Source organism: Pelophylax lessonae (assembly GCF_965119305.1).
Source record: "Pelophylax lessonae genome assembly, chromosome: 5".
Taxonomy (NCBI): Eukaryota; Metazoa; Chordata; class Amphibia; order Anura; family Ranidae; genus Pelophylax; species Pelophylax lessonae.
The window spans coordinates 449,932,458-449,952,673 of record NC_138772.1 but is presented as its reverse complement, the minus strand read 5'-3'; the positions used below and the strand labels follow the sequence as shown (position 1 = coordinate 449,952,673).

The 20,216-nt window shown below is 45.9% G+C and overlaps 1 protein-coding gene across 4 annotated transcripts in view; it reads left to right on the top strand.

Moving 5' to 3' along the window:
* The window catches only part of STAU2 (staufen double-stranded RNA binding protein 2), a 559,013-nt gene that overhangs the window by 239,990 nt on the left and 298,807 nt on the right, over window positions 1–20,216 (top strand). For all 4 annotated transcript variants that reach the window (XM_082259761.1, XM_082259759.1, XM_082259760.1 and 1 more), the window contains one exon: window positions 9,829–10,041. In XM_082259761.1, coding sequence (XP_082115887.1) covers window positions 9,829–10,041 — 213 coding nt within the window. The remainder of the gene's footprint in view (window positions 1–9,828; window positions 10,042–20,216) is intronic.

The following is a 20,216-nucleotide window of genomic DNA, read 5'->3' as shown; positions in this document are numbered from 1 at the left end:
GGTTATGTTTAGGCCTTGCGGTTTTCTTTCAACGTCCATTGGCCACACTTTTCTTGGTGTGTACCTTTATCCAGGGAGCTTGACACTTGGTTCCTCCAGTGCAGTCTCCATTACCACCATGGGTCCTCAAATTGGTGTTGTCAGTTATCCAGGAATCTCCCTTCGAAAATATTGGGAGTTTCCCCGGCTTACATTGTCCCAGAATGTGGCCTTTTTGGTGGCTATTACTTCTGCAGGGTGTTGGAGCTGGCGGCGTTGTCTTGTCAGTCACCTTACATGTTGGTTTACAGAGCTAAGGTGGTTCTTCGTCCCTGTCCATTGTTCCTTCCAAAAGTCGTCTCTGATTTTCATTTGAATGAAGACATTGTGTTGCCTTCCCTATTTCCCAGGCCTAAACATCCTAAGGAAATTACTCTGCATTCACTGGATGTGGTTCGGGCAATCGGGGTGTACCTGGCAGCTACGGAGTTTTTTAGGAAGTCCGACCCAGACCTCAAAGGGTTCGCTGTTTCTGCTACAACCATTTCCAGAAGGATCAGACAGACAGTGATTCAGGCCTATTCAATTTAGTGTTCAGGTTCCTTCTTTCTCTGTTAAGGCACACTCTACTCGTGCTTAGTGCCTCCCGTCACCAGTGATGCAGGTTTGCAAGGTGGCCATCTGGTCATCTGTGCACACTTTTACAAAGTTAAAATAAATGGATGTGTTGGCGTCTGCGGATGCTTCTTTTGGCCACAAGTTTTTGCAGGCTGCTGTTTAGAGGACCTGGTCCTCCTTGAGGGTGTTTTTTTTTCAGGTGAGCTCCAGTTGTTTTGATTGAGCTCCATGTTACCTGGTTGGCTATGGTTAACGTTGGGCATTTTATTCTGCTGTTTTCCCACCCCTCATGTTTAACACTGCTTTGGGACATCCCAATGGTTAAGAAGAATGTGTGGAGTTGGCTTTCTTCTGACACTGCTTGTAACAAAACTGAGTGCCTATAGCTGAGTGGGGGTGTATACCCCCTGGGACTGCCCATAGGCATAGTCAAGCTTTTTCTGTGTAGTGTCCTACTCCTGTAGGGGGCAGTATAACCCAATGCCGAAGAAGAATCAGGAGCTGTGTCCATTAATGAACATCAGAAAAATGGATTTCACGGTAAGTCAAAAATCCCATTTTTTTTTTTTTTTTATGTTTGGTGTCTGTTGCATGTAAATTTTCTTGGTACTGGCATTGTTTTTGCATTGTTCCAATTTAAAGTATTGTGGCTAAAAATACAAAATGGATATAGATAAATCAACATTAAGAAAAAATCAGGTGGTCTATTTCAGTTACTGTACATTCCTGCAGAGGAGGATATGTTTCTGATCAAGGAAAAATAATTGGGAGGGGGGAATTTACTAAACTGAACATGGGATATAATGTTTTTTTCTTGGAGACCGGTTGTATTTTTTGAAATATGCTTAAAAAATATAGGTAGAATATTGCGTTTTATTCAAAAAAACTCGGACATGTGCTTATTTTGTTCTATATTCCAAGAATTGTAAGCAGCTAGACAACAATGAATACTTGCGCCAACAACTAATTATTGGAAAAATGTGTTAAATTATTCAAAGTGATTGTAAAGTCAGAAGGTTTTTTATCTTGATGCATTCTATGCATTAAAGTGGATGTAAATACTCACATATACCCAGTGAAGTAAACAGCCTCAAATGATAAACACAGATGAAACAAACCCTCCTACATACGCTTTACATGTTTAACTGCTGTCTTCAGCTTTCTATATTTTTTATAAAGTGCACATCGTGTTATAAATGTTGTTTTCTCTTTCAGCAGTGGGAGGGGAGTCTGGACATACACTGTGTGTGAGCTGAACGGAGGAAAGGCACACCCCCCCCCCCTCCACATACGCAGAGGAACAAAGAAACTTGCAGAGCTGTGCGGTGAATAGACAAGCTCTCTGCTAATCTATCTCTAAGTCTTTTCCTCTACATACATTTCCAGCTGCTTTTATCTCCTGTGACGGAGCCCTTGTCAAAAGTTATCATGCTGATAACAGAGGAACAGAGCAGCAGAAAGACACAGGTTTTAGGTCTTTGGAGAGAGATAAGTAAACACTACAGACAAATGTGCCCAGGTCAGATTTCATGAATGGGGTTACATCCCCGCTAAGATAAAAAGCCTTCTGTGTGTAGCTTCCCTCCCTAGCCCCTCTAATACTTACCTGAGGCCCATCTAGATCCAACGATGATGCCGGAGTGTCTAGGCTGCCTGGGACACCCCTCCTCATTGGCTGAGACAGCAGCGCAGCTCCATTGGCTCCTGCTTCTTTCAATCAAAGGCAGTCAGCCAATGAGGAAAGCAAGGGGGCAGGGCCAGACCACGGCTCCATGTCTGAAAGGACACACGGAGCTGTGGCTTGGCTCAGATGCCTCCATAGCAAGCTGCTTTCTCAACAGGAGAGAGGAGCCATTAGCACCAAAGAGGGACCTAAGAAGAGGAGGATCCAGGCTGCTCTGTGCAAAATCACTGCCCAGGGTAGGTAAGTATAACCTGTTTGTTATTCTGTTAAAAAAAAAAAATAAAGGCTTTACAATCACAAGCATTTTCCTATGGGGACTGGTGAGATTGAAAAGCAAAGTGGTGTACACCCTGGGCAAAAGACTTTGAAATGATGAAATCCTCTGGAAAGTTAGCAAAAAGTAACTGCTGCCTTTACACAGTGGCGAAACTATCAACAACTAAAAAAAAAAAAAGTCTTTAGTGTCACTTTAATTCCAAAAACACAGTGTGAGTTGATTTACTAAAATTGGAGAGTGTAAAATCCGGTGCAGCTCTGCATAGAAACCAATCCACTTCAGGGTTTTTTTTTCTAAGCTTAATTGAACAATATGTAGTTAGAAGCTGATTGGCTACCATTCACTGCTGCACCAATAAAACCCCAATGAAACCTTGTTTAAATTGTGAATAACAAGTCCATAAACTAGTAAATGTAAAGGTCGAGGCAAAGCTAGAACCTTGGGTGGGATCAGTGTCAGCAGTAGTGGTGGTGAAGGGGGTGGGATCAGTGGCAGCCGTGGTGGTGGTGAGAGGGGTGGGATCAGTGGCAGCGGTGGTAGTGGTGAGGGGAATGGGATCAGTGGCAGTGGGGGTGGGAGAGGTGGTGGTGAGTGGGGATGGGATTAGTGGCAGTGGTGGTGCCATCCTCCCCCCACCACTGATCTCATCCCTATCCCCCCCCATCACCTCTGTTTATAAAGGTGATGGGGATGAGATCTGTGGTGGTGGTGGGGTGGGATCAGTAAGACACAGAGGTGGTGGAGGTTGGGATCAGTTGTACTGGCAATTTGTTACTTAGTCAGTCAGTCGATTACCCCTCAGCATGCACGTGCCTCCAGGGATGCCTCTGTGTCATGGGGTCTCCTCGGAGAGGGGAGAGCTCCTCCCCCATTACTCAATTCGTGTCAGCTGACTTTCTCTTTCAGTGTCTATAAAAAAAAAGAAAAATGGGAAAGCTAATAAATTAGGATGTAGTGACCTACCCACTCACTCTCAAAAGTACAGTCCACCTCCGCCTCCCTTCATGGATTGGCTTCTCTCTCTCATAACAGTAGCACAGCCAGAACAAGCGGGCGAGCCCCTCACGGTGGGAGAACAGGGGGCAGACGCCCCCCCCCCCCCACAGTAGCAGAACTCCAGGGCCCAGTTGCAAGTGGGACTGTTGCGACCCTGGTAGTTCCGCCACTGTGTAAAGCCAACAGTTACTTTTTCCTAACTTTCCAGAGGTTTTCACCATTTCAAAGCCGGAATAAAGTTGGCAGCCTTTTGCCCTGGGTGAACACCACCTTGCTTCACAATCTCACCAGTCCCCATAGAAAAAGGCTTAAAGTAATTGTAAAGTCTTGTGTTTGTTTTTTTAAAATAAACATTTTGTACTTGCCTCCTCTGCAGTTGGTTTTGCACAAGGCAGCCCTAATCCTCTTCTTCGCTGCTCCTTGCCCCTTCCTCATGTCGAGTGCCCCCACAGAAACCAGCTTGCTATGGGGGCACCTGAGCCAAGCGGCAGCTCCGTGTGTCCATTCAGACATGGAGCTTCCATTCGACCCTGCCCCCTCTCCTTATTCGCTTACTGACTTGGATTAACAGCAGCCGGAGCAAATGGCACCGCTGCTGTGCCAATCAGAAGGAAGGGTCCCGGACGCCTGAGGGACTTGTGGACATCACTGGATAGAGATAGGGCTCAGGTAAGTATTAGGTGGTGCTAGGGAGGCTCCTATACACAGAAGGCTTTTTATCTTTATGCATAAAATGCATGAAGATAAAAACACCCTCTGTCTTTACAACTCCTTTTATTGAGATTAAGAAGCTGTTACCCTTAAAACCCTTACATATACCCAGTGAAGTGACTGGCCTTACGTGATACACAGAGATGAAACAAATCCTCCTACATACGTTGTACCTGTTTATCTGCAGCACCCTCTTCTTTACATCCATTCAAATTGCTAAATTATAAAGCTTGTGTTAGGGTTCAGACAAAAGGGGTGGAGAGTTGAAATTACACTCGGCAGAGCTCAGTGGGGGGGAGAGCTCTGAGCGCTAATTGGAGGGAAGAGACACGTCCCCCTTCACACAACACACAGGAACAGAGCCTGTCAATCGCCTCCCATGTCACCTTTTTTTCTCTTGGTGTCAGGAAAGCTTGTCAGAAGTGAATCATTCTGATAGCAGAGGAATGAAGCAGCAGACAAAAATTACACTTAGTGCTCCTTATTGAGACAAGTACACACTATAGAGTGAAGGTCGGCAACCTGTCAACCGTGGGCAAGTGACAGAAAAGGTCCCTGCGGACCTGACCCCCGCCTTCTAGCTGCTGGTCCTCTCTCCCCCAGGCCTCCTACGCCGCACCTTCTAGGTGCCTGTTCTCTCTGTCCCTTCCCCTTCCTCAGCCCCCTGCTCCGCTGTCTGCAGTGAACAGTAGAGAGCTGAAGGCAGCACAGCTCGGGATGGAGGGTGGGAGGAAGAGGAGCTGGCCAGATTAACTATTCAAGTCAACTTGCAAATAATTGGTTGATTAGGACCGGCCTGTGTTCTAGCAACCAATCACCAGCTTGTTTACTTGAAAAGCCACTCTGCCAGTTCCCGTTCCAGCCCTCTGTCCAGAACTGTGCTGTACTCCGCTCTGCGCTGTGTACACAGATAGGAGACATTGCTGATATAGGGGAAAGAGGCGAGGGGGGGGGGGCAGAGGACACTGCTGTGTGTGGGAGGGAGGTGATGTAAAGGGGTCAGGGAAAACTTCTATGGGCAGGGCCACCCCATAGCAGTGTCCTCTACTGCCCTTCAAATCAATCCCACCCCAACCCTGCATTCTGAGCAGAATGCACTCCTGAACCCTGCATTCTGAGTGTTGCCCTGTTGGCTACGTTCTTAGCCTTGGAAATACGTTGACGGTTTTGGTTGCATTCTTCCCACCCCTTATGCCTACACTGCTTTGGGATGTCCCATTAGTAAAGAAGCATTGAGAGCTGCGTCTGTCAGAGGACGTAAGAGAAAATTGGATTTTTGTAAGAACTTACCGTAAAATCCTTTTTTCTGAGTCCTCTGACAGATGCAGCTCCTGCCCCTCTATTTTGAGGTTGGTTGTGTTTTCTTTCACTGCTTGCTGCGATACTGATTTTAGAGCCCAGTGTGTCTGGGGTAATGTGGTGAGGGACAGCCCCTATAGGCGTGTTGAGTGAAAGCTTTTCACTGCCTACTCTACTCCTGTAGATGGCACATTACCCATTAGTGAAGAAGCATTGATAGCTGCGTCTGTCAAAGGACTCAGAGAATAGAATTTTATAGTAAGCTCCAAAAAAAATCCAATTTTTTGTTGATGAAACGTGGCATACTGTATTTGCTAAATTGGGTGGAGACTGATGTGATATCAGTTGGTCCAGGGAACAAAGCAGGAAGGCGTAGATGGTGGAGGGGGACTCGGATTAAAAAATAGACTTGGAGAGAAGAAAGAAAGTAACAAATGTTTAAAAGGATGGATATTACATCCACGTGCATAGAACTCAAAAACACCACCAGTAGTATGGGGGAAAAGTTCATTAGCTGAGAGCATAGCGAAAGCATTTAGTAACCCAAAATGAAATTGGTAACGTTGATGAGCCCAGGAACTAGGCTATTACCTGGCGGCTTAGGAAGATACCGTGTTCCACTCAGTGGAGTGCTTTTGAGGTGCTCATGGCGGTTGATCCTGCTGATGGTCTGGAATGATGTTCCACTTTTTCAAGAGTTTGAGCCCGTTGTCCAGTAAGGATACCACATGGTTGTGGCCGTCTTTCGTGATCAACAGCTTGGTGGGATTGCCCCATTTGTAGGTGATGGAGTGGTTCCTCAAGGCCTTTGCAATGGTAGTTAGCTTCCTGCGGAGCTGCATGGTAAACTGAGAAAAGTCAGCAAAAAACTGCAAGTGGACATACGGGCTGGGGAAAAAGTTAGGGCCGCGTGACTTGGCCATAAGCTGATCCTTAATGTGAAAAAGTAAATCCTCATCAGAATATCCCTAGGAACAGCGTCGGGAATGAAGGACGGGTTGGAAATGCGATGGATACGATCAATCACTAGTTCTGTATCAGGGGTGTCAGGCAGCAAGACTTTAAACTAGTCTAGAGCATATTGGCGAAATTGAGGCGCTTGTATGGATTCAGGGATGCCCCTAATCTTTAAATTGTTCCGCCTGGACCTGTCCTCCAGGTCTGCTAGTTTTACCTTGATCCACTGCTGGTCATCTCCCTACTCATCATTAGCATCAATGAAGTCATTAATTGTACGAGCAAATTCATCCATCTTTGTCTCTACATGATCAACCCTGGCTCCTAAAGAGATAATTTCCCCTTTAAGATGTTCTGTCAGATGTATAATGTCTGCATGAATAGTGCTGTGCAGGGACACCAGCATGTCCTTCATAGTAGTGTCCAGAAGTGGTTGGTTATTCGTGGGGAAGGAAGTAATGGAGTCTGGTAGATCTGTAGTGATGTTAAGGGACCCAGGGCTGTGGGAGGACTCACCAGACACAGTGCCAGGAACATCCAGACGAGACCTAGACTTGGCTGGGCTCCTACTTAGAGGGGTGGAGGCCACTGGGCCGTGCGGGGAGATCTGTTCTTCACTGAACTTGCCTGAACGCTGCCCTGCCATGATATCTGTGCTGCCTCGTGAAGAAATAGAGATGGCACCATCTTGCCATCCCCCTCTGCCAGACTGACAGAAGAACTCGGTCAGTTTCATCGGGCGGTGCTGCTCCTTTTGCCTGCGAGGCATGATGCGAGTGCCGCGGGGTAGGTATTCGCTCCGTTGTATAAGACAGAAGCCACCTGGTAATTTAGCTTGGGTCAATTATTCTCGGGTATGGAGAGGAGCACTGCCGCTACACCGCCATCCTTCTCAGTGCGCTAGCCACGCCACACAAAAGCAAAATGCTTAAATGGCAAGATCACCAAGTGAAAATAGAAGAAAGCCAAAATAAAGAGAAAACTGATGCAACCATCACATCTAAGGCCTGGTTGACACTAGTACGATTTCAGGTGCGATGAGTCGCACAAAATTGCATGACAAAGGAGATCCCATTTTTAATGGTGTCTGTTCATATCAGTGCGACTCAGCATGGAGCGATTTTGTAAAACTGTTCCTATGTAAGCTTTAGCAAGCAAGGCCCTCTGATTCCTCCTGTATTGACTTGTATTGTAACTGTACTGTCTGCCCTCATGCAAACTGTTGGCGCTATATAAATCCTGTAAAATAATAATACTTTGGTGCAATTCCAGTGCGATTTTGGCCCCATAGAATATACAAACCTTCTCTAAGTTGCATCCGAGTAGCAGGACATAATCGCGCTGAGCAGTGTGATCCTAGCCTAAGAATTGCTATGCTGCAATATAATTGCTTTCTTTTAGGTTTATTACAGCTTTACACCTGCAGTGAACCTACTTGCTTAGTATTAGTATTATATTGGTTTATAGTTGTGCATTAAAACATCATTCTCAGATCCACACAAAATCGTATTTATGGCTTTCATAAAAATACTGATGCTTCAAAGTACCAGTACCAAGAAGTTCCTTAAAACGTATTATTATAATTCTATCCTTAACCAGTTAAGGACCGGAAAGTTTTACCCCCTTAATGACCAGGCCATTTTTTGCGATACGGCACTGTGTACATTTAACTGACAATTGCGCGGTCGTGTGACGCTGTACCCAAATAAAATTGATGTTCTTTTTTTCCCACAAACCGAGCTTTCTTTTGGTGGTATTTGATCACATCTCCGGTTTTTATTTTTTGCGCTTTAAACAAAAAAAGAGCAACAATTAAAAAAAAAAAAAAATATATATATATATATATATATATATATATATATATATATATTTTTTTACTTTCTGCTATAAAAGATATCCAATAAAAAAAAATATATGTTTTTTCATTAATTTAGGTCAATATGTATTCTGCCATATATTTTTGGTGAAAAAAAAAAATCCCAATAAGTGTATATCTATTAAAATTTTTAATTTGTATTGATTGGTTTACGCAAAAGTTATCGCGCCTACAAACTAGAGGATAAATTGATGTCATTTTTATTCATTTTTATTTTTTTTTTATTTACTAGTAATGGCGGCGATCAGCGATTTTTAGCGGGATTGCGGCGGACAGATTGGACACCTGACACTTTTGAGGGGAACAGTGACATTACTACAGTATGAAAGTGGGGGGTGTCATGGCGCTCTTCTAATATCCCAAGGTGGTACAAGGAATGTGGGTGGATGGGAGGGGGGGGTTATGGGGCTGCGTGGGGGGGAACAAAGTTTGGTACTGTAGGGAAGCTATAGTCCGCGGCAGCCGGCTGAAGCGTGGAGAAGCCCTGAGAGATGCAAGAAAGGAGAGAGCGGCGCCAGCTTAGTATAGTACAAGTTTATTTAACACTGTTAAAATTGGTGACTCACTGTCCGAGGTTGGGTGAGACCGGTACACAAAGACTGTTAGGGTCATCCATCTTCCTCTTCCAGGATAGTGGTCATAGGAGAAGGTGGTGAGGTTCCAGAGGTATAGCCGAGCCGCTGTGGGGCTGCTAGTTGTCACTGGCCGCGGCGGAGCATGCACAACAGGGCTCCGGCTGCCGACTTCTGATCCCTGATGACATCACTTCCTGGCAGGAGAAAAATAGGGGTTGCACGCGTTCAGAGCATCCGTGCTCCTTCGTCAGGCCATCGAAGAGGAAGATGGATGACCCTAACAGTCTTTGTGTACCGGTCTCACCCAACCTCGGACAGTGAGTCACCAATTTTAACAGTGTTAAATAAACTTGTACTATACTAAGCTGGCGCCGCTCTCTCCTTTCTTACATTACTACAGTAATCGGTGCTAAAAATATGCACTGTTGCTGTACTAATGACATTGGCAGGGAAGGACTAACAATAGGGACATCAAAGGGTTAAGTGTACTCCTTGCCAGTGCTTTCTAACTGTGTGGGGAATGTACTCAATAGATGAACACAGAGACCTGTGTTCCTAAATAGTAGGAACACCGGATCCCTGTGTTCATCTATGACAGAACGGCTGCCATTCTGTCTCCATGGGGAGCGATTGCAGGTGTGTGAGCGACCCACTGTCCTTAAAACGATGTACGTTGTTTTGCGTAATAGAGCCGACTTGCTGCAGTAAATCTATGGTGGCTGGTCAGCAAGTGGTTAGTGAGTGATTGTGGAAACAAAAAGGCAACAAAAGGTCAATAGTAATTTCTTGGATAAATTGACAATGGGCAGCCAAAATGGTACCTCTGATATCATAGTCTTTGCTTTCTCTCCTCCAGGTGACCAAGGAAAGCGGCCCTCCACACATGAAAAGTTTTGTTACCAAAGTGACAGTGGGAGAATTCACTGCTGAAGGAGAAGGGAACAGCAAGAAGCTTGCAAAGAGGAGGGCTGCTGCAGCAGTACTGCAGGAATTGCGAAAACTCCCTCCCCTTCCCGTAGTTGAAAAACCAAGAATTTACGTCAAAAGACGCCCCAAAACTATAATAAAGGTACATTTTTTACATTTTAAGCTCACAGGTCAAGCCTTAGGTTTTATCAGACAGAACCCATAAATTATTAATGGTACCTGATGTTCAGTTTGCATTGAGCTGTCAGATGATTTACTATTCATTAATGGTAGACTCTACCTCAAAACCTGTGTTGTTTGGATTTGTCTTTAAATAACTGTGGGCAAAGCAATTCCCTTATTGGATGAGATGCTGATGTTGCTTCCCCGCCTCTCCACCTTGTCCAATCAGAAAATATTTTACATTGTTTGAGAAAATGCAAGGTATTCCCTGAATGGTGCTTAGTTGGGACCTGGAATCTAGTGAAAATCACTGAAGTTGTGGTGTCTACTGCAGTGATTTCCAGCTTCCACTTGGATCCCACAGGTATGGCACATACTTACATCGGTCCAAGCTGGATTATTGTACAGTAACTATGTAAAAACTACCATACCTTAAGTTCAGCTTTATGGAGCTGAAAGAAATACCCCATAGAAGAGCATGAGTTTTAATCCAATCCACTCACAAGCTGTCCATGTCCCCAGCGACCTGTAGCTTACATAGGACTTTCTTCCACTCCTGGTGTACTGTAGCAGTGGAGGAGTGAAACTAAGCGAAGTACAGGCCACTGGGACTAATACGTTAAAATGAACATGTTGCTTTGTCTACTATAAAGCAGAACTACAGTGCAAACACTCTAAAATTGCAAGTTAAAATTAGTGTGTGTGTGTGTGTATGTGTGTAAAACTATGTGTCTTGTGGCTTTCCCAAAAGGTTACCCAGCTGAAGTGCTGCAGCGGGACTGCAGGACTGAAGTCTCATGCTTTCCCAGAGCCCAGAGGTCAGATTCTTTCACACCTCCATTTCCATACCTCTCTCTTAGTATGCCATTATAAATGAGAGGAGAGGGGACGATTTGGATGGGGATAGGACCCTCCTATTAAATGGCCGATTCCCGATAAAAAATGAAAATAGTTCCTACTGAGAATTTCCTATAAGGGAACATATTATATCACTTTCCTCAGATGGTAGCACCACCTTAAAGAGGAAGTAAACCCGCCTCTGCAACTTTTACCTATAGGTAAGCCTATAATAAGGCTTACCTATAGGTACTGTAAATATCTCCTAAACATGTACTGTTTAGGAGATATTTACCTTACATGCAGCCAGTGACATCACTGGCGCATGCGCTCTGAAGGAACGGCCGCTGGTGCCGTTTCTTCAGAGCCCCGTGCCGTGACCATCGGCTCCCGCACGAATGCGCGGGAGTGACGTCACCGCGGCTCCGGCCAATCAGATGGCCGGATGCCGCGATCCCGGAAGACGGGAGACTGAACATGTTGCCCGCCATACAGCTAAGCGGACGGCACAGCGGGGGCTCGTTCTAAGGTAAGTATTTCATAATGAGCTAGTATGCGATGCATACTAGCTCATGTGTTTCTCTTTCAGGTTGAAAAAACTTTTTATGGGTTTACAACCTCTTTAATTAGTTCCCACTAATGCTGAGTACTAGACTATTCAAGATGGCATATGGATAATATGAAATGTGGATAATGCAAATGACAACTTACTTTTGAAGTGTGCATGCTGAACTATTTTATCATGCAATATCAGCATGTTTCTATTGAAAATATACTTTTGTTCATCTTTAAATTAAAGCTGGTGTAAAGCTGTCACCCTTGGCAGCCTCACTGAGGGGTTGTAGTAGGGATAAGTGGGTTAATCCAGACTAGTAATCAAAGGTTATTGCCCCACAGAGTACCTGTTATACACCCAGAGGGAAAAACTGCTCATCATATGTTACAATAGGAAACATATTTTTACTTTTTCTTTTACTTTTTTTTTTTTTGTTAAAGACTAGTATAACAATGTGTTAATGCCATAATCTTAAAGGAGTTGTAAAGGCAGAAGGTGTTTTTTTTATCTTAAGCATAGAATTCTAGAAAGAGGTGATGGTGGTGCACTTTCAACTAACAGGTTGGGGACCGTTTGTAGCACGCCTACTGATGGTGCAGACGTCTGCACCCTGTAGTCATGCTGTTCACTGCGGTTGGAGTCCCTTCTGTCTCCCTGACAGTCAGTTATTTACTGACTGATCACAGAGGCCTCCAGTGTTCTTCACCACCCTCTCCAGCATGTTTTCTGACTTAACCAGGGCCCTAGCTGCTTCAGAGCCATCGACCTCAAAGATGCTGTCTGTTTCTGAAGTCGCTCAAATCTTTGCCAGATAATCTACCCTGAGAAGTTGCAGTCTTCTGCCATTACCCATAGATTCCATTTTGGCTTTCACTGATGCAGTGTGCATGACTCTGAAGCTAGAGGATTAGCTTGCTGCTTCTACCAATGCGGTTTCCAGCCTGGGGTTGAATAGGTCCTCTAAAGTCCTCAAAGTCTTTCCCTTTGCACCTGCCTCTTCAGAACACCCACTAGCCAGTCCCACACTGCACCTTTTGTTTTGGCCCTGACTTTAAATTGTTAAATCATGTCTGACTGACATGACTGGGCGAAATCCTTTCACCCATTGCTGCGGTTAACCCTTGCTGTGCTTTGAATGTGTGGAGGAGATGGATGTGGCACTAAATTTCAGTAGTTATGGCTTACTGTGTGCATATTGTTTAAAAACTCAAGTTGCCGAAGTAGAGCTGCTTAAGGAATAGTTGGGCCACAGACTGACTGTGTAGTTTGTGTTGCATGCTAGATTAAGATCTTGCTTCACAGGCCGGGAGCAATTGCCAGCTCGAAGGTGGGCTTTGGCAGACAGCTGTTGTCGGGACTAACATGTGACATTTGTTTTCCATGTATGTCAAAGTAAAACTTAATAACTGCACATGGTTTTAATATAATAAGTGCAGTGCCATCTGTGAGGGAAGGATCTTGTATATAAGCCTCTGCGGTTTTCCACTGACATGAAACGTCTGAGAGTGCTTTGAGGCCACAATATTAAAAGCAGCGCTGCTGTTGCAAAAAGGCGAATCTTCGGAGATCAAGTATTTAAAGCCTTGACTTGAAGATTTGACTAAAAGACACATGTATATAACCTGCTTATTATGATCTTTTGTGTCTGTGCTTTACAGAATTTGGCTCCATATAAATAATATCAATTTAAACATACTGTGGATAATAATAACTCTCAGCATTGATGTTGGTATACCCAAAAATACTAACCACATTCTTGCCCCCTCCCCCAAGTCAGTGGCAGTGAAATTTAACCCCCCACACTAGAGCTGCACAATTCTGGATAAAATATTTTTTGTTCTCTAGGGTCTCTGCTAAAAAAAATATATTTCTCTATCGTTCATTGACAGACGCAGCTCTATATCTTTTCTAACCATTGGGTTATGTTGCCCCCTACGGTAGAAGGACACTAGGCAGGAAAAAAACTTTACCACGCCTATGGGGCAGTCCCTGCAGCCATACACCAACACACTCTGCTATAGCTCTTAGTTGGTTTCTGCCTAGTTTAGGAGTAGGACCTAGTTCCATGCTGGTACTTCAGACAGCTGGGTTTTTTCTTGGGAACCTGTTTTTTAAGACTATTTTTTAGTTCGTGTTCCTGAGAGAACTACAAGCAACAGCCGGCTGGGTTTCAGACTGGATATTCTAGCTCTAGATTCTAGGTCTCCCAGCCTTGCCAGCGAGCATGAGCAGGTTAAAATCCAGCACTAGGCCTCGCCATGACAGAGCCCCGAAGGACGGGGGCGAGCCCGCGAGTGAAACCCCTCGCCAGGACGCACATGATCTGGGATGCCCTGAGTCACAGTGTACCCCCTGGCCGTTAGTAGTATGTTCGGAGTGGCGCCCATCTTAAGCCTTGGTACCGTGAGTAAGGTCCCCCCTATTCTCTGGCGGTCTTGGGGTGGACGTGGGCCCCCTCCCTGGAAAAGTCAAACTCTTGGGTATCCCTCGGTTTCCCTGGCCTCTCGTGATACCAGGCCCCCCTCAGCTGTCCCCCCAACCCCCCCCCCCCCTGGGTTCCTACCCCTGGGGGGGCGGATGTATTGTAGCCACCACTGCGGGGGGGGGGGGTTTGTCCTGGTGGGGTCTCCTCCTGGGGACCCCTTGATGACCCCTCCTGAGGGGGTCCTGGAGACCGCATGGCGCGCCGGGGGGGCTACCATTTTGCTGTGATTTTCTGCTCTGCATCAATGTTAAAAGTCTCTTATTGAAATGCATGGGCGGCCATGTTTTGGTAGTTCCCCATAGGAATGCATAGGGCGGCCAGTTTCTTGAAGTCCACTATCGCTAGACAGCAAGGGAGAAGCTAAGGGCTCTAGACATGACCCAGGTGTTTTTGTTTCCTGTGTCACATCGTTTCTCTTCTCTGCGCAGAACGTTCCTGAAGCCTCCAGTTTTGGTGGTATATTCCTGGGGTCCCTGTAGGTTTTCCTCACTCACCCTGCTACAGGCTGTGTTAGGGCTGGAACTGGTGGTACCGCTGGTGCAGCGGTGCGGATTGCGACTTTTATTAAAGTGACACTGCTTTTTTTATACTCAGTGCTAACGGAGTCCCAGGACCAAATCTCGCCTACAGACCCCCTCAGTGTGTTTGCGGGACCCTCCCGGTCACAGCCCCTGCTTGCTTTAACAGCAGTTTTGGAAAGCCTGGTGTCAAAGGTGGATTCAGTTTTTAAAAATACCACTAGCCGAAAGGGCCCTTTGCCTTCACCTGCCTATATAATATCCTCAGATTTTGAGGTAGATGTGGCCGCCGCTGACGCGTACCATCCTAGTGGATCTGTGTATTCGCATTCTGACCGCGAGGAGGACATTTTCTTGTCAGCTGCCGCATGCGAAAGCGCGCTGGTGGAGGCTCTTATATTGTCAGTGCGTGAAACCCTAAAAATGGCGGATGATTCTACAGCGTCAGGGACGCAGGTGTCTTTTGGCACCCACAAATCCCAGAAGTCGGGTAAGGTTTTTCCCTGTCCGGAACCTTTTGACAACATTGTCAATAACCAGTGGGGGGCGCATTAAACAAATGTTAGTAGTGCCTAAGCGCTTTAAAAGGCATTACCCCTTCGCAGATGCAGTTTCCACTAGTTGGACCGTGCCACCAAAGGTGGATCATCCGGTTTCCAGAGTAAACAAGTCTACTGTGGTTCCGGTGGATAGATGGATTGAGTCCGTGTCCCGCCATTTGCATGTGTTAGCCGGCTCAATACTAAAACCGGTCTTTGTGATCACTCTGGTGTCACAGACCATCACAGAATGGGCAAAGTTGCTAAAAGGTGACTTGGAAACGGAGCAGCTCTCACCGGGTTTGATAGAGCTACTGGACCAAATGGTTCAAGCCTTTCTGTGTATATGTGATGCGGCTCCACTGGTAGCCAGAGTGTCTGCGGTGGGGATTGCTATTAGACGCATGGTGTGGCTGAAAAGCTGGTCTGCAGACCAGGCTTCCAAAAAGGCTCTTTCTGACCTTCCCTTTACAGGGGACAGGTTGTTTGGATCCTCCCTGGATGAGTTGATCAAAGGCCTCACGGGTGTGAAGAGCACTCTTCTACCCCAATCTACCAAGGGCAAGGCACCGTGTAATAGACTGGGACCTTCATTTACTGCTCCTAGGCGGTCCTTTCGTGCCTCCGGGTAGCAGGAGAAAGGAGCTAAGCCATTCGGGTCTTCTGGGGGTTCCAAGAGGACATGGTCGGGTAAGCTGAGAACAGGCCAATCTGGTTCTGCGGACAAATCCTTCATCTGCATGAAGGGAGGCCTTCACCCGTTTTTGGGGTGGGGGGGTGTCTTTGCTTCTTTCCGAAACCATGAACTTCTTTGATTCAGGACAAATGGCTCCACGAACTGATCAGATCGGGTTACAAGAATGAATTCTGATCTCGACCGTCGGACAGGTTCTTTCCGTCCAATCTACGCCTATCTCCCGACCTGTTAAGGAATCTGAGAGAGGCGGTACAAGATCTGCTGTCGCAAGGGGTGATTGTACCGATTCCTTCTCGGGACCGTTTTCAGGGTTTCTATTCAAACCTGTTTACTGTGCCCAGGAAAGAAGGCACAGTACGTCCAATCCTGGACCTTAAGGCTCTGAACCGCTTTGTAGGGGTACAGAAGTTTTGAATAGAGTCCATTCACACAGTAGTGGCGTCTCTACACCTTTTTGGCCTCCATAGATATCAAGGACGCATATCTACACATCCCTATTTACGCTGGACACCAGCGTTTTCTTCGCTTTGCTGTAGGATAAGACCATTATGAATTTGTGGCGTTACACTTTGGTCTCGCTTCCCCCCCCCCCAGGGTCTTCACCAATGTGTTGACTCTGTTGTGGAAATTATTGGGGCTTGGAGCATAGAAACTCGCTGCGTTGAAAAACGCACTTGTGAATATTAATACGTGCCAAACGCCATTAATCCCTTGTTCTGAAAAGTACAATGTACAGCTCTTTTGTATAAGGTTAGCCCATCGCAATCGGTGACAAGAAAGGAACAGACGCACTGGGTCATATCGATGCCATCTGAAGGGTCTCTTTGTGTCTGAGAGTGTGAGTGTCTGAGTGAGTGTCTGTGTGTGAGAGTCTCCGAGCCCTCCAGAGCAGTGCTAGCTTTATTTACAGCAAGTGAACAAAAGGAAAGGGGTTACAAGGGAGTGGCTTCAAGACCACCAATCACAGACATGTATACATTCAAAAGTACAATAGAAAAGAGGAGTGAGTGCCTATGAATGAACATCGCTGTGTGCAGAGACTCTTAACTGCCAGGTGAACAAAGAAACATGGCTGCCACATAGATTCCCATGGACCCGGCCATGCTAATTCACAAGCATGGACTCATCATATCCTGTTAGTGGATCCGATCAAATATGGTTCATATAAACCATATTTGATAGTGATCATGCTACTTTTCCAGTGAATAGGACTTTATTATATCTGCAAAAGACAATAGCAGCAGTATTTCAGTCATATGGATGAAATATGACAGAAAGAGGCCATCCATTAATCCTGGTAAAGTGCAGATATTATTAAAGCGATAAGAATTCCACATCACAAACATATCTCTGCAGTGAGTGTAAAAAAGTCTGGTGCGCTACTAAATTGCAATAAAATGAACAATGTCAATCATGCATACAAAATAGTGTACAAACAATTTGAAACTAATGAAAATGTGAGTAAACAAAGTAAAAAAAGCTAAATAGATGAATGTGCAAATAAAGTCCAGTGTTCGTATAAATTCCAAAAATAATCACTGGTGGCCGTGAGAAAACCAAGTGCTGCTGCAAATCAACGAACGTGACGTGAAAATCCCATCACCTGGTGAATTCACCGCTTATCAGCTTTAAGTAGATTTAGGGCAGATAGACAGAATATGAATCCAAAGGGACCTCTGTAGATAACCAAAAGGGAGTGCTGTGTTGGAATCCACCCTCGTGTGTAACAGGGGAGGGGAGCTGCTTACCAGATCCCACTGTTTCCAAACATGTAATGAATGTAGAGTCTCTCTGGATATGTAAATGAGGGACTCCTGGTGTTTCCTGGTTCTTCTTTCGGAATGACACTCATATAAGGTGCACCATGAAAATGAGAGAATAGACTAATAGTGCGTTACCTTTTATCACATTTATTAGAAAAATAAAGATGGACTTACAGGAAAAAACGATGATGCAAGTTCTGTCTGGAGAGCGGCGGCTGCCTGCAGTGCAAGCTGCGGCTGTTGTGACTGACGGCGCGACTCCTCCTTTGCTCTGACGTGTTTCATCCCTCCGTGGAAGCCCAATAGGGAGGAAATAGGTTTGTAGCCAGGTAGAGGGATCCTCTGGCCAACGCCACAGATGCACTGGTGGCTCTTTGTGGTCAGTATTGGCTGATCTATGTGTTCCCTCCACTGAAACTTCTGCCGAAGCTTCTGCGTAGAATAGAGGTGGAAGGGATTCCGGTCATTCTGGTGGCCCCAGACTGGCCTCGCCGGTCTTGGCACACAGATCTGGTAAGGTTGGTCGCCGATGCTCCTTGGAGACTTCCTCTCAAGGGAGATCTGCTTTCTCAAGGGCCGATCTTCCATCCTGCTTTACTGTCGCTGGCTTAAACGGCATGGCTGTTGAAAGCCAGGTTTTCAAGGATAGAGGTTTTTCTGATTCTGTGATTCCTACACTGTTTAAGCCCAGGAAGTCTACTTCCAGGAAGATCTATCATCGTACATGGAAATCATACATCTCATGGTGTGAATCGCTGAAGGTGCATCCTCGCCTGTTTTCGGTGGCTAGGATTTTGACCTTTCTTCAAAAAGGTGTTGAACAGAGTCTTGGTTTGGGCACTTTCTCTGTGAAAGTCAGTGTGCGTCTCTCTCTCTCTCTCACATAGTGTGAGATAGGTGAAGTGACACAAAGGGTATGAGAATGGGTGACAGAGTGGAGGAGTGTCCTGGGACTGGGAGTGTATGATGGAGTGACACAGAAACTGTGAGAGGGTGAGTACTACAAAGAGTGTGTGTCTCTCTCTCTTTGTCACTGTGTCTCACAGAGTGTGAGAGTGAGTGGCTTAGACATTATGATGGAGCGTGAGTTACACAGAGATTTTGAGGAAAGGAAACAGATGCACTCTGTGTCACGCACGATGTCATTTCACAACTTCGCTGACACACTCTCGATGATACAGTGTGCGTGAAATGGAGCCACAATGTTATGCACTTACTGCCACAGAGAGTGACAGAGTGTGACTCCGCAGTCTCTATCTCTGTCACTCTCTCTCCTACTCTGTCACCCAGAGATTGAGAGAGAATGTGATAGAGGGACAGTGATAGGGAGTTGGATCCTTATCTTTACTATATTGAAGCCAGGTTCCAAGGGCTAATGCAGATTTCTTCCTAGACCTGAGATGATCACCAAGATTCCTCATAATCCCCACAGTGGATCCTGCAAAATAAATTCAATCAATGCATGGAAACCAAATTTAAAAAAAAATGAAAATTTCAAGTTTAATTAAATTGACAAGAATCTCCATATTTACCTGGACTGCAACTCTCAGCGGGTTCCTGACAGGAAGTACAGCTGCCTGAGCTCCCCGCTCCAATCCCCATCATCCTTGTAGATGTAAAGGAAAATAATTAAATTTCACTCAAATTAAATGTCATTAGTCTGTTGGTGCAGATTCATGGTCTAGATCGGAAAAAAATATTTTTCTTTTGTTCATTGACGGACACAGCTCCTGATTCTTCTTAACCATTGGGTTATTCTGCCCCCTACAGGAGTTGGATATTAGGCAGGAAAAAGCTTGACTACACCTATGAGCAGTCCCAGGGGGTATACACTCACTCTCAGCTATAGGTTTTTTTCTGCCTAGTCAGGAATAAGGACCTAGTTCCTTGCTGGGATCTCTGGTCCTGGCAATTTTTTTCATTTTAAATAACATGTTTTTATTATTCATTTTTTTTCCCTATGAGAACTACAATCAAGTGCCGGACGGGGCGACGAACTGGAAATCTAGATCCTTAGGGTCCCCGCAGTCCGGTCAGCGAGCGTGTGCAGACCGCAGCTCCGCGCTAAGTCGGCCCCGATATAGCCCCACTGGACGGGGGCTGGCCTGGGAGTTAAACGTCTTGCAAGGATGCATACGAACTGGCTTTGCCAGTGTTTCCTCCTGACTGACAGCACCCACATTACAGTGGATCGATGTCCTGTCCAAAGCGATGCCCACCCTATTCCTGGTATGGTAAGAAACTGTCCCTTCACTACCCTTGGAGGGTTTTGGGGTGGATAGTCGGACCCCCGGGTTCTCCCCCCCCCCCCTCCAGCCCCTCTAAATTTTTGGTCACTTTTGGTCTTTAGGATGTGGCTCCTTTGATTTCTAGGCTGTCTGTATCAGCAGTGGTCCTTCGGCCTTAGGTCTGCGGACTAGACTTCTAAGAAGGCCTTATCTGATCTGCCTCTTGTAGGAGATTGTCTGTTTGGAGCTTCCTAGTGTGCATTGTTAAGTGTCTCATGGGGGGGGGGGGGTACTCTTCTTCCGCAGGCTACCAAGGGCAAGGAGGCCCGGCGTAGACATGGGCCATTCTCCTTTGCTCCTAAGCAGCCTCTCAGGGTCACAAGACAAGGGATCAAAAGTCAGTGCCTCCACCAGAGGTTCCAAGAGGACCTGGTCTGGCAAGCCACAAGCAGGCTCTTCCAGACCTTCAGACAAAGCTGCCTCTGCATGAAGCGGCGCCCTCACCCATATCTGGAGTTGGGGGGGGGGGGTG